The sequence below is a fragment of the Rhineura floridana genome, chromosome 6 (genome assembly GCF_030035675.1).
Source record: "Rhineura floridana isolate rRhiFlo1 chromosome 6, rRhiFlo1.hap2, whole genome shotgun sequence".
Classification (NCBI taxonomy): domain Eukaryota; kingdom Metazoa; phylum Chordata; class Lepidosauria; order Squamata; family Rhineuridae; genus Rhineura; species Rhineura floridana.
The window spans coordinates 86,498,844-86,513,268 of record NC_084485.1 but is presented as its reverse complement, the minus strand read 5'-3'; the positions used below and the strand labels follow the sequence as shown (position 1 = coordinate 86,513,268).

General features: G+C 41.3%; 1 protein-coding gene across 4 annotated transcripts in view; it reads left to right on the top strand.

The window, feature by feature from the left end:
* The window catches only part of LOC133387665 (cytochrome P450 4A6-like), a 35,940-nt gene that overhangs the window by 19,506 nt on the left and 2,009 nt on the right, over positions 1-14,425 (top strand). For all 4 annotated transcript variants that reach the window (XM_061632899.1, XM_061632902.1, XM_061632898.1 and 1 more), the window contains 5 exons: positions 1,031-1,137; positions 2,663-2,853; positions 3,912-4,045; positions 7,510-7,574; positions 13,815-13,891. In XM_061632899.1, the coding sequence (XP_061488883.1) occupies positions 1,031-1,137; positions 2,663-2,853; positions 3,912-4,045; positions 7,510-7,574; positions 13,815-13,891 (574 nt within the window). The remainder of the gene's footprint in view (positions 1-1,030; positions 1,138-2,662; positions 2,854-3,911; positions 4,046-7,509; positions 7,575-13,814; positions 13,892-14,425) is intronic.

Sequence of the window (14,425 nt, the reverse complement as noted above, 5' to 3'; positions counted from 1 at the left end):
AAGAATAGGGGACAAATGCAATGCAATTCACATGTAAAGGTGAGTCTACCTAATTTGCACTTTCAAAAACAATATGAGAACTGAAGTGCAGCCATCTTTCAAAATTTGCACTCCTCTGAATTTTGCAATGTAATTCTCCAGTCCATTAATGTGTACAAAAGGGCAGTGTCCATAATATACCAGTATATATTAGTAAAAATAACATACAAAATGTATTATGTTAGGGGAAAGTGCTTTGCAAAAATGTGTATATTAGGTAAAATTGCATACAAACAAGTGTATATTAACAGAAATTAGTATTACAATGCTGATGAATTTTCATGAGGATTTTTTAAAAAAACTGCAAACTGATGTGGAAATGTGGAGAACTGACCTTAAGCTTGGAAAAATGGCAAACTGAGAGAAACTGAAATTAACAGCTTCATCCATCTCTACTGATGGGTCACTCCAGCGATAGTTCCAGGTTTGGGGGCTCTGACCCCCTGAATGTGCCAATCTCCTTGTGGCTGTTGCTGTTGCTGATTTACTTGCATCTCCCATTGGGCCCATTTGGCATCGCCTCAGAGAGAGAGAGAGGGGAGACAAGATGTGCAGAAGTTATTGCTCCTTTCCTTGGTTCTCTTACTACCTGCTCACTCAGTTGGAGAGGCAGATGAACCAACAGCAACAAGACAGAGGAACAGCCGCAGAGTCAGAAGGTTCCAGGGGCTGGTAGTAGGGCAAGGGACCACAGCAGATGCCAACCCTTGATACAGGCCCTGGGTCACTCCAAGTTTGTCCGGTTGCTTCCGATGTATATTGAATTCATTACTGTTGGGTACAAGAAACTATGCTACAAGAATCAGTGGTCTGACTTCAGGTGTTTCTCAGCCATAGAACAGGTCTAGCATTTCCCAACTCTACCCTCCAAAAGCAATATTCTTGATTTACATTGGGCAATGTGATTGCTTCATCTGATTATTGGGACAGCATGGTCTTTACGAAAGTGAAAAGTCTCAGTTACTTAAATTCCCAAACGTATGTCACACAGACAAAATAATAGAAGAAAGAAAAAAATTATTTAAGGAGGAAGGAGAACTCGAAAAATTCCAACAGAAACGGTACTTGGATTTTCTGGATATTCTTCTTTGTGCCAAGGTAAGAAACTTCAATCCAGTAAAGCAATGAACACCTTTTGCTATGTGCTGTCAGCAGACACATGAACAACACTGACATTAATAACCATCCTACAGTATAATATGAACCACAACATCCAGCCAAATGACAAATAATTTATACAGATAAAAGTTAAATAACATTTAACTGATAAACCAACTTTAGAACTAACTACAATGGCCTCCTCCCACTCTCCTACATAGCAAGCCCCAGCTCTCTTCAAATCTTTATGCATCAATGCGAAGTGACTAATAGGATGCTTCTGACATTCTCCCCTTACCAAATTTCTCCCTGGATTTTATCTTTTCAGATAACCTAGTCTTGTTTCCAAAGGCAAACCAAGGTGTTAGATTTTTATTTATTTATTTATATCCCGCCCGTCTTCCCAGTAGGAGCCCAGGTTCCATTCCATGGTGCCATTTTTTATTTATTTCCCATTTTTGTATAGAGTGCTATGCATGCACAGTTTCATAACTTTTAGTTTTTTCATTTCATCCATGTCTTCCCCCCGAGTCCATCACATCCATATCATACATTTAAATCACATTGCTCCCCCCCAAAGAATCCTGGGAACTTCCCCCAAAGAACCCCATCAGGATTCCAAAACTACCTATGCCAGTGGCATTTGCACACCAGAGTTGTTTGGCATATCACCATGGAGAAGAGGCTCCCACAAACTCATTATTCATGTGAAGAACTTTCTTCTTATGTTTTAGTTCTCTTTGCCTCTTGGCATAAGATCACATATTCAGGTGGGAGCTGGATCCTTAGAAAAATAATTTATGCTCCAATCTTATGAACACGTCTTTGGGAGTAATGAGATGTACCTCTGAGATGTGCTTTCCCACCACAAAATGCATGCTACATCTGAGGTCTAGTAGGCTCATGTAGAGGCAGGCCTCCATCACTTTACCTTCTTCTCCCTCCTAAAGCAGCATTTCCTAACCTTTGGGTCCCCAGATGATGCTGGACTACAATTCCCATTATTCCCGACCATTGGCCATGCTGACTAGGGCTGATGGAAGTTGTAGTCCAGCAAAATCTGGGGACCCAAAGGTTGGGAAAGGCTGCTCTAAACATCATAAACAAAATTTAAACCCTAATAGATGCCGACTGACACACATTATATTACACATTATACAAATCATATTACTTGCTTTTTAAGGATGGCTAGATATGACATCTGCAAATCTGGAGTTTTTGACCATGGAACTGCATCAATCACATAGGGGGCTTCCATGTGGGCTATTTATTGCAGTATTCTTCAACCTTGGGTTTCCAGATGTTGTTGGACTTTAACTCCCATCACCCCAGCCTGCTTAGCCATTCCCTCACCTGTGGCTATTCTCCCCAGGCATTTTTCTTTTCAGCTTGTACCTATGATTAATAAATAATCAAATAAACTAATAACAGAGCCTTTCAAAAATATTTCTTAAATTTTCTAACCACAGCCATTTTTAAAATCTCTAATCAGTTCTAGCTCAAGCTAACCTCCTTGTTTTATCAGGATGAAAATGGTGTTGGATTATCTGATGAAGATCTGCGTGCCGAGGTGGACACTTTCATGTTTGAAGGCCATGATACCACAGCCAGTGGGATCTCTTGGATTTTATATACAATGGCCCAGAATCCAGAACACCAGCAAAGGTGCAGGGAGGAGATAAAAGACACTCTAGGAGATCGAGACACAATTCAGTGGTGAGTCCTCTAACCTAGTGTCTCTGTATTCACTTTTTCTTTAATTTTATGAGATATTTGAAGAGAAAGCAAGACTTCTTTCTAATTCTAGAAAGAGCAATCACAGAGGCAACCTTAGCCTGCCCCTTCTGTTCGAATTTCCTGCAAGATGGCAAAAGGAGCAGCAACTATTTTTTAAGCTCCGAGTCTTGAGCTTTGTTTTAATCCCTCTATGCCCCTTCTGTTCATTTCACCCCTTCCATCAATACCAGCAATCCCTGACAGACTTCCTGTTACAGATTGTAAAATTCTGTGCACATTTCTTTCCCTGATCTACTTATTACAAGAGGAATCTACTGGGACTGAGCTGGTACTTTTAGGATAAACTGTGCATGTGCCTCCAAGCTTTGATATGTAACTAAAAAAATTCCACGTTGGGGGAGGGAACTGACCCATATTTAGGATTCTGATACAATTGTAAGGTTATGAGCTTGAAATATAGGGTGGAATCCACTGAAATCAATGGGACGACCTGGCCATAACTTGGGTCTCACTAATTTTGAAGGAACTAAAGCAGCCTTCGCCAATCTGGAGCTCTTCAGCTGGCTAGGGCTGATGGCAGTTGTAGTCCACAACATCTGGAAGACACAGGGTTGGCAAAGGCTGGAGTAAACTTCCTCTGTTTTTATGTACACTGCTTAGAAATGTAAATGATTAAGTGGTATATATATGTTTTAAATAAATAGATGCACCCCACGGTTTCCCAACTAGTGACCTATTCAGCCATTCAGTATCTGTGGGTACTGCAGTGTCAGGCCCATGCATTCTCACTACCCCTTGCATGTGTTCAGTATGCATAGGTACCACATATCTGAGTAGGGTTTAGATCTTGTGGTCATCGACTCCATTACAGCTGTGGTATCATTAGATATCTGTGCTAGAGAGAGAAAGAAAACCATGATGTGCAATATATATTTCAGACCCTATTTTTTGTTGACCTGTTGCATAGCTGCTGGTAGTTACTATCATCATTGTTGAGAAAGGAGTTCCTTAAGCATGATTTCATCTTATTCTTTCAGGGATGACCTGGGGAAGATTCCATACACCACTATGTGCATTAAGGAGAGCCTTCGTCTTTACCCTCCAGTCCCTGCAGTGTCCCGCCAGCTCAGCAAACCCATAACTTTTTGTGATGGACGCACCTTGCCTGAAGGTTGGTTTAGACTGGCCCTTTTCTGTGGGCTGTGGTCTACCTTTGTTGAATAAAATATTTGATATGTGATCCGCCATAGGCATTTTAACGTTTTCCTACTGAAATCAGTGAGATTTAAAAGTGCTGCATTGTGTCCTTTGCAAAAACATTCCGATATGACCTACTTTATAAAACAAGCCCAAATTCTAAGTGCCTCAGTGAAGTTCAGAATTCAAAATCACATTCCAAATTACAATAATAGTATGTAACTTTTCATTTACAATTTAAAGTGGCATTTTTAAAGTGCAAAATAGAGAGGTTTGGAATTTGTGATTTGACTGTTACATGTGCATTGCTGTTCCAAGTGACTATTCAGAATGCACATTTACTCACAAATGGGGCGACGACGACTGCTTTTTCTAATCAGGATGGTGAACCTCTGGTCCAGGGACTTAATTAGATCTGGCACATGTCTCTGTTAGTTTACAGGCATGGTTTGGATTCAAACTGCATCTGCAAATAGTCCTCAAAGGGGCTTGCAGTAACCACCAATCAGCTGATCAGTAATTACACCAAGCCCCTTTGAACTTTGACAGGTGGGCACTAGCTGGATCCAGTTTCCCACCCTGTCATAAACAAACCCACACTACTAACTTCCTCCTGGCACCCGCATAACTTCACAGAGAACATACAATAAAGTCTGATGATTGTGAGCCTGCTGAAATGTAATGGGCACTTAGAAGGCTCCCTTAAGGAGCCCAATCCATATTTCCAAAGAAAATGAGACATTTGCCTTGGTTGCCTGTAGCAGCATTTTCAGTTCACATTCCGCTGTCCCCCTGTGCTGCCCTGCTCCCTGCTTCCATCCGAATGTAAAGGTTAGCAAGTCTACATGGGAAACTATTCATCTACAGCAATACCACAAACCACCAACAGAAAGAAGCTGTGCTGTGGATAAAATTGACAGATCATAATCCACTTGTAAAGGGCTTCTGACATGAGCAGTCATCACACAGTGGAATTTTAAACTGTCATAAAGTCTAGGCTTGTTTGCTTCTTTTGAGACTCATACAAAGTAAAAGTAATCATCCTTGCTCCACCCCTAAGATCCAGGAGGACTGGAAATGTAACACAGGTTTCCCCATTTCTAGAAGAGATCAATGAAGTGGCTTCTTGTGTTCTGTTTGCACCTCAGTACCCTTTCCTCCTAAGTCATTGTGTGCAGACCTTCATCTGACACTGAGTGATGTATATGTTGTGACAAGTCTGAATAAACTCTTAGGCATTTTCTGTTCCACTCCCATCTTAAATCCTGGGCAGGGTAGTAGTGCAATTAGCACAATGTATAATGTCATCATTTGCAGAAGTGCCTTGGTAAAATCATTAGCACGGCCCAGTGGTGGGAGAGGAAAAGAACATTAGGTTTCTTTAATATTTGAAATCATCTTCAACATTGATTAGGATTAACTTGGTTGTTAAACTTCTACTTAGGTAGCACAATTTAGTCCATATTGGTTTTTTATATCAATCCCAAGGAGGCCTGTAGTGTGCAGTGGTGTGGAAGAGGAGCAGCAGTGAGTATACCTGGGCATAGGAGAAAATACATTCTAAATAAATGGGACTGGAAAGAAAAGGGACTTGGAAGAACAGGGGCTCCCAGACTGTTACTATTTGGGGGTGGGATTCAATCCCACACTAGCAAATTCAGGTTGTGTAATTATTCTTGACTGGGAGGTCTTGCACAATAAGCCAGCTTCCCCAAAAGATCAGACATTTGGCCATAAGAAAAATGACAAGAAAATGCACTGGGCAGTGTGGGATCAATGCATGCTTCGATGCAACATCATCCACCTTCCCTGCAAACAAATACAAAGGAATGCTCCTTAAATAGCCAGCATAATCTAGTCTCCCTGCAAGTAAATCAGGGTGAACCCTCAATAAACAGGTCATCTGGAAGTCCCAAAATCTGTTGCTGTGTGGAATGGTTCCTGTTCAGGACCCCAGCCTTCCCTTTCCATTTCCCTGCTCTACCAAATTTCTGTCCTCCACCCCACAGTCGGTCAGCATTGCATGCCCATAAACCATGTTCAGTTCTCATTTAATTGTTTGGGAGGGGTTCACCTTTCTTAGGTTTTTCCCTCTAAAGGTTTTTTTTTTTCAAATCTAGGGATTCACACAGGCCTGCTGATACCATCCTCTTGCATGTTGCGATGGTCAAATATGTCAGATTTGTTTTCTCTCAGTTTCTCATTTTTCATTTTTCCAGTCTTAAGTCCAGTTCTCCACATTTCTATATCAGTGTGTGTAGTTTTTTTAAAAAAGAAAAAGTCCTCATGAAAATTCACCAGCATTGTTCTGTGATCCCCCCCCCCAGCATACACATGCTCATATGTGATTTTGCCTATTATACACATTTTGGCAAACCAATTTTGCCTAGTATAATGCATTTTTGCATGTTAGTTTCATTCATATATGCATTTATATGCATGTTTAACCATAGTATATGCCTTCTTGTACACCTTCCTTGGCTGGAGAACTGCACTGCAAAATTTGGATAAGTATGAATTTCAAAAGATTGCTGTGTTTTGTTTTGCATATTATATAGAAAAATGTGGATTTTGTATGATCACCTTTAAATGCAAATTGAAAAGAAAATCTCTCCTGTCCCTACTTGTGTGTGGGTGGTGCTGTTTTGGCTATATAAGCCTGAACACTGAAAATAGACAGGAAGAGCATTTTTACTTTTTTTATATATTTTTTTCTATGATGAATGGAAATTGTGTATTTCTGAATCTATAGTCTCTCAATTTGTAAATATTCAAGAAACACGCTTGGAAAAAAACTGGCTAAAAACAGAGCTATAGTCCTTATACAGATATGATTATGAGTAAGCCTGATGTTGTGCATAGAATAGAATATGGCTTTTTAAACAAAGTACATATGTTTCTACATCCTGATCCAATCCGATCAAGTCACATTTAAATCCCACTTAAATCAATGGTACTTAAGGCAAAACTAGATTGTATATGTTGCATTGTATTGTTTATAGATGTTTTAAAACATCTTTTTTATTTTTAATTATATTTTTATTACAGATGTGCTTGCCAGCCTGGGCTTCTCTGGAAGGAAGGGCAGGATATACATTTAAATAAAAATAATAATTATTATAATATAGTAATAAATGTGTTGCTGCTTTATATTGCCTTTTGTCAATTGGCTTTTCAGGGGAGGGTTATCAGTGGTGTTGTGTAATAACTATTTGTGTGTAGCATTTAATCTCACCCTCAGTTAGCTGTGACTAACATGTTGTATCAATTTCAATAGGATGTGTGTGCAACTTTGCTTAGAACCTTAAGGTCTCTCTGTCCCCAGTGCTATTCCTCTGTCTTCCTTCCCAGAGCTGCTATTGTAGCTCTAGGATAGGTCTTAGGGAATTACAGTGCTTAGATACTGAGAGTTAACACTGTTATCACTTTACATTGCAGGTTCCTTGGTGGCCGTTAGTATTTATTGCATCCACCGAAACAAGAGTGTATGGAAAGATCCAGAGGTAATTTGTAATTGGGTAAAAGCAGATGACACTGTTCACAATTAGTTCCAGAGCTGGAAAACATATAATAGCTAGTGGGTTTCAGGCAATCTTCATTTTTAAAATAATTATAAGTGAAGGTGATTCCATTGTGTTGCAATGATGTAATGTCAGCAACTGAATATGTTACACCGAGGGTTAAACTATGCCAGTGAATACCAGCTGTTGGAGAGCAACAATGAGAGAGGGCTATTGCAGGAAAGCTCTGCCTGCGGGCTTCTCAAAGGCATCTGGTTATGCAAAACAGAGTGCTGGACTAGATGGGACTTTGGTCTGATCCAGAGGGCTCTTATGTTCTTAAAGCAGAATGTTGGTATGAGTAAGGGAAAGCTTTCGTGACTTTTTCCCCTTGCAGCATTTTCTGCTAAAAACACACACCCTCGGATACTTTCTGCCTGTTTTTCCTTTAAAAATCAAAAAGCACTTTGACTAGGGAATAATCAAAACAAAACACGAGATGATGAGGGAAAGAAGATACGAATACACTGTGTGTGTCACCCTCGCACCTTAGTTTGTAGCTTCATGCTTTATAAAACAAAAACTTCAGGGTCAACCTTTATGGGACTGAGAGAGTGGTGGCTGGTGTCCAATGGAACTGGTAGCATGGCAGGCAGGAAAACCAATAGTAGATGGAGTCTGAGCCAATAACAGGCAACCCCGTCACTGGTTCTAAGTACAAAGTCAGGCAGGCCGGGACTGGCTGAGGGCAGACTGAGGTTGATGGGGCAGTGTGTAGTTTGGCCCTTATGTGTAGCTTGGCCCTCAATCTGTCACCATTTTATTCCAGAGTTTAACATCAAATCTGGAAATAAAATCCCTTGATTTGGCCCCTCAAAAATCTTGTAATATATGTGTAAATAACAGCATTTTTAAAAAGTCACATCTGCTGTGATTCACTGAGGAATCAGTAGCCACGTGCACTGAAAGGGTGCTCTGTGCAGAATTCAAGACCCAGGGTTGTGTTCATGGCTCATGTCACTGGATGGCAACAACAAATAGCACTCAGCAGGGGGTTAATACTGGCTGCACTTTATTCTGGTAGTCTGATGATTTCTTACCTGGTAATTTGCACACTATATTTGATCTTTCACACGATGCACAAGCTAGCTCCAGAATTCTAGTGGAATGGGGTGGAAGTTTAACGCAAATTTCCATGATAAATGATACCAGAAATAATCTGTTAGCAAGCCTGTGAACCCGGGAGATCACAGGAGTTTTTCGCTAGCTGCAGCTGCTCACTTGACAGGCATCCCAGCATGCAGTGTGTTCCCACACTTTAGTCGTGCAGGGTGTTGTTGTTTTTTGCCTAACAAACGTTGTACCAGTATTCCAGCATCGGCTCAGATAGCAGCAGCATTTCCCACACACACACCTGTCTTGATACAACTAAAACAATCTAAAAAGTCAGATCCTAAAGGGGAAGGGCTTGCATGGCGATGGGGCGAGATCTTAGACCTCCTACACAGTGGGGAACAGTGCACATGGGTGAGGGACGAAAACAAGGCGTGTGAAAGACAGTTGCGCAAAATGCCGGTATATTGGCTGAAAAAGCTGCTGTTCCTTAACGCAACAGGTACTGCAATGTGAAAGGGATTTTAGAAATCGGGACAGAAGTGCTACCTTTTTAATCCATTAAACTAACACAATCAGCCCCATGTGTGAAAGCAGTCACTGTCAGCTCTGACAGTGCTCATCTTAACTTGAGTAGGAAGCAAAGGAGGGACTCAATCCAGGGTCCTTCTATGTTCATCTCCCCAAAAGGTGATCAGCTCTGTGGCGCTGACTATCTGATGTAAGCATAGATATCTATGTGTAGGTGTGGACAGTCTGTTGTCAGTATAGTGCTTTCATTTGTGTCTTGTTTTAGAACCTTCCATTCATTTTCAAATTTAGCTCTGCAACTATGAAGACTAGAAGTTTAGTTCAAGAAAAAATATGCAAAGCTAAGGCTCTTAGGATTCCAACAATACTGTTAAGCTGCTACATTTGCCAAGTCTATAGCATACCAATTTCTGATACTCATAGGTTGAGCCCAGTGATGTCATAAGATGGGACCTGATGACATCATATGGTAGGGATTGGTGATGTCACCATGGGTTGCCAGCCCTTGAAAGTAAAACATAAATCTGGTACTGGTGTGAAGTCCTAGAAAAATGAAGAAAAATATTAGAACGAAAATAGAAATTTAGAGGGAAATTGAACAACCTCTTATGTTACATTTTCTTTTTCAGAATAATGGCTGAAATAATTTTAAAGTAGTGTTTTTAAAAAAATTCAAATAATATTGTAGCTTTTTAAAATAATATTAATACACTGCTGTAAAACTCCTAGACAGTTCAAAGATAAAATGTTAGTGATCATTGTTGCTACATTTGTTATGATTACTGAACTATATCTTCCAATATTTCACTGAAGATAAGGACATGCCAGTTCAACTTCAACTTCACTTCAAAGGATCACTGTCTGAATTTCTCCCCCTCTCTTGATCACTGTTGCCCTGCACATGCATGCACATGTGTGTGCACACACACACCTGTGCGCGCACACACACACACACAGAGTACTTCCCTGAATCTTTCCTTCTGCGGGACAGGCTGGCCCTCCATCGGCTGCATGGGTCAAGTGACCAGAATTACAATGTGGGTAGGGCATGCTGCCCTCATCTAGGGATTGCGAAGAAATTCAGTTTGGTTCACATTTGAATGTGCACTTCCTGAAACAATACATGAACTAAAAGGCAGCCATCCTTCAAAGTTCACACATCTCCATATTTTATTATGCTGTTCTCCAGCCAAATAATGTGTACAAAAATGTATACATTAGGTAAAAATGTGCATAAAATGCAAATATTCATGTACTCTGTTAGGCAAAATTACAAATTTATTAGACTTGCATATTAAAAAATGTATATTAGGCAAAATTGCATATTAAAATGCATATATAATGAGAAAGGCATATTAAAATGTGTATATAATGAGAAACATTGAACGCTGATAAATTCTCAAGAGGACTTTTTTGTGCTAACTGATGTAGAAATGTGAAAACCTAAACTTAAATTTGGGAATCTGAAAGAAACCAAAATGGACAGAATAGTCCAGAATAGTCTCAGCTTCTCCCAACCATCATAAAATGTTGAGGAGGTAGAGGAGCAAGTAGACAGGCTCTCCCTGCTGCTGCTACCCCTGCACTGTTGCCTGCCATCACTGCTCCTGCTATGTCACTGCCCATTTGAGCCAAACTGTAGGGTGACCAGATGAGCATGCCACAGCTACCACTGTCATGCTCTTTCCTTGCCACCACTGCACACTTCTACTTTCTCCTCTCTTGCTGAGCCAGTTGGAAGAAATGGAGGAGGTGGGACAAAATGACAATGGAAGAGGAAAGGCAGAGTGACAGAGTGATCCTTTGCTTCTTTCCACTTCCACTCTTCCTGGTGAGGACCACAGCCATTGTGGCAGTGGTGGCTGGCCCTGAGGTTGGATCACTGGCCTGGAAGCTTGAAGATTGGGACCATTATTATTCTAATTGAACCAATAATGGCTTCCCCCAAAGAATCCTGCAAACTGTAGTTTGTGAAGAATGCTGTGAGTTCTTAGAAGATCCATATTTCCCTAACAGAACAGCAATTCTCTGAATTCCCTGGGAAGAAGGACTGACTTTTAAACTACTCTGAGAATTGAGTATTTTAAACTTTTAAACTACTCTGAGAAGAGCATTCTCATAACAACCCTCAGCACCCTGCACAAACTACACTTCCAAGGATTCCTTGGGTGAAGCTATGACTACTTAAATTGGAATAATAGTGGAATAAATGAATAGTGTGAATGTGGCCTAGGTCTCGGCAGTGGAGGCTGCTGCATCATAGCAAATGAGGCACTTCCCCACCAGCCTTCATCTGCCCTCAGCCAGCCCCTATAATGTCAAATGGATTGGTCTCATTGAGATATCTGTAATTTAGCAATTGCCCCTTTAATGCCCAATCTGGAGCCCAAATAAAGGGTCTGAAACCTCTTAATTACATGCATTAACAGTATATGATATAGGCATACAGTAGGGCCCCACTGATATGGCACATTACGTTCCAGACCCCCGCCTAAAAGCAAAACCCACCGAAACGCCATAAAAGCGGAACAAGCGCCATATGAGTGGGGCCTTACTCTAATTGAAAGCCACCATATTAGCGGAATGCCAAAAAGCGGGCTGTCAAAAAGTGGGACCCTACTATATGTCTTGGTAATAAGTAGAAGTTTATTAATTCTGTCTAAGAATGGATGATGTTCCTGATATCGTAGGAGAGCGTGGGTAAAGGCAGTCTAATTAGAAAAGAGTGGAAGGAGTGGAGGCTTCAGGTCACAAAGACAGTCAAGGGGAGTGGGGGCTGACTGGGCAGTGCCAGACAGGAGGCCTATACAAGGGATGTGTCAGGAAGCCCATATGTGGTAATGTAATGTGCTTATTTTGATGGGCTGCCTGCTAGGCAATGACTCATGGGCACAGCTGGACAGGAAGCCTAACTATGGGCTGTCAGATGGATTCATATAGCAGCTGGCTGTCAGGAGGATGGCACATGTATCATCTTGATTGGCTGAACAGGAGACTAGCCCCTGAGAAGTGGGGGCAGCCAACTAAATATAAAAAGGGCTGACAGTCCATTGTTTACTAGAGATTCCATGTACCATTGTTAAGACTCAGGCAGCAGGAATGCATGACCCAGCAATCCCTACTGTTAGGATCTAGAGAAGGGACTCACCCAGTAGCTGAGTGGTAAAGTATAATGTTATCTGCTTACTACGCCCTTATCTGGACAGGGAAAACCTTGCTTCAGTTGTCCATGCACTGGTAACCTCTAAACTAGACTACTGCAATGCACTCTACGTGGGGCTGCCTTTGAAGACGGTTCGGAAACTACAGCTTGTGCAAAATGCGGCGGCCAGACTGTTAACAGGGACCAGATGGTCTGAACATATAACACCAATCCTGGCCCGCTTGCACTGGCTGCCTATATGTTTCCGGGCCTGATTCAAGGTGCTGGTTTTAACTTATAAAGCCTTACACGGCTTGAGACCACAATACTTGATGGAACGTCTCTCCCGATATGAACCTACCCATACGCTGCGCTCAACATCAAAGGCCCTCCTCCGGGTGCCTACTCAGAGAGAAGCCCGGAGAGTGACAATCAGAAAAAGGGCCTTTTCAGTGGTGGCCCCCGAACTATGGAATACCCTTCCCGATGAGGTACGCCTGGCGCCAACACTATCTTTTCGGCGTCAGGTAAAAACCTTCCTCTTCTCCCAGGCATTTTAAACTTTTTAAACATTTTAAACATCTCAAACACTTAAACATCTAAATTATTTAATATGCTGACATTTTAATTATCTTAATGTTTTTAACATTCTTACCAATTTCACCTCTTAATATCTTCACTTTAGTATTGAGTTTTGCAGTTAGTTATGTGTTTCATTATGTTTACATTTCTTTTTTCTTTGTTTAATTAATTCATTTTTAACGTGTGTTATATATGGCTTTTTACTTGTACTTCAGATGTTTATTTGTTGTAAACCACCCAGAGAGCTTCGGCTATGGGGCGGTATAGAAATTTAATTAATAATAAATAAATAAATAAATAAATAAATAAATAAATATTCTGCTAAGTAACTAATAAACCAAGTTGATTGGCAGACCTGGTGTTAATTTTCATCTGGATTTGTTTGAAAGGACATTTGCCACCACCCTCTGGGTAAGTAGAAGTGGGTGACATAACAGCCCCCACCTGCCTGCCTTGTTATTTATAACCAGTCAGGGAGTGGGTCTGCTTGGGCTCCGACTTCACCTACTGTTGGTCTCCTTGCTTTCCACCCTACCAGTCCCAATAGGCACCAGCCACCACTTGGCCCCGGGTGCATCCAAAGTCCCTGGGTCAGATTCAGAAGTCTGGCCACCTTATAGGTGGCATCAACGTATATTAGAGACAAGTGGCCTAAGATAGTGCCCAAGATTATATAACAGCTTTCAAAATGTGAAGCAAGCCTATTCTTTTTATTGTTGTTAAATTGTTTTGTTGATCAGTTTGCTGCTCTGGGCTCCTTCAGGAAGAAAGGCAGGATATAAATTTTAACAACAACAATTATTGTTGTTGTTGTTGATACAGCAGCTTGATTGTCAGAGATGCTAACAAAATACATTTTCATCCTCTTCCTCCAGGTGTTTGATCCCACAAGATTCTCAGAATCATCTCAGAGACATTCTCATGCTTTTGTGCCTTTTGCAGCTGGACCAAGGTGGGTATATGCAAGATATGATGAAACAGCTCTGTGCACAGACAATTCAAAACAGATGAGTGAGTGGTGGTTGATGATGAACAAAAGGAAGGGGAGGAAGAAGGGTTGTCTGGTTCATGGTGGAGAACCTGTGGCACTCCAGATGTTGCTGGACTACAACTTCCATTATCCTTGACCACTAGCCATGCAACTTGATGGGAGTTGGAGTCCAACAACATCTGGAGGGCCACAGACTGCCCGCCAATGACCTGGACCATATTTGCAGAGGATTAGGGATTACATGCACTTAATCAGGACAAATCAAACCTATAAATTATCCATCTGCATGTAAAACAGGGGGTCCTTCCTCAAAACAGGGTATTCTGGGTGAAGTGACCAGGAAGAGTGCCTGTGCTGCTGCTACTTTTCACATAGCCCTGATCCTGACACCACCTCACCCCTCCCAGTAAGCAACAGCGGCACTGCTGCTGGGAGCCTCTTGCAAGCTGTTCCTGGATTGTCAAGTACAAGTGATGAGTTGCCATAGACTAAAAA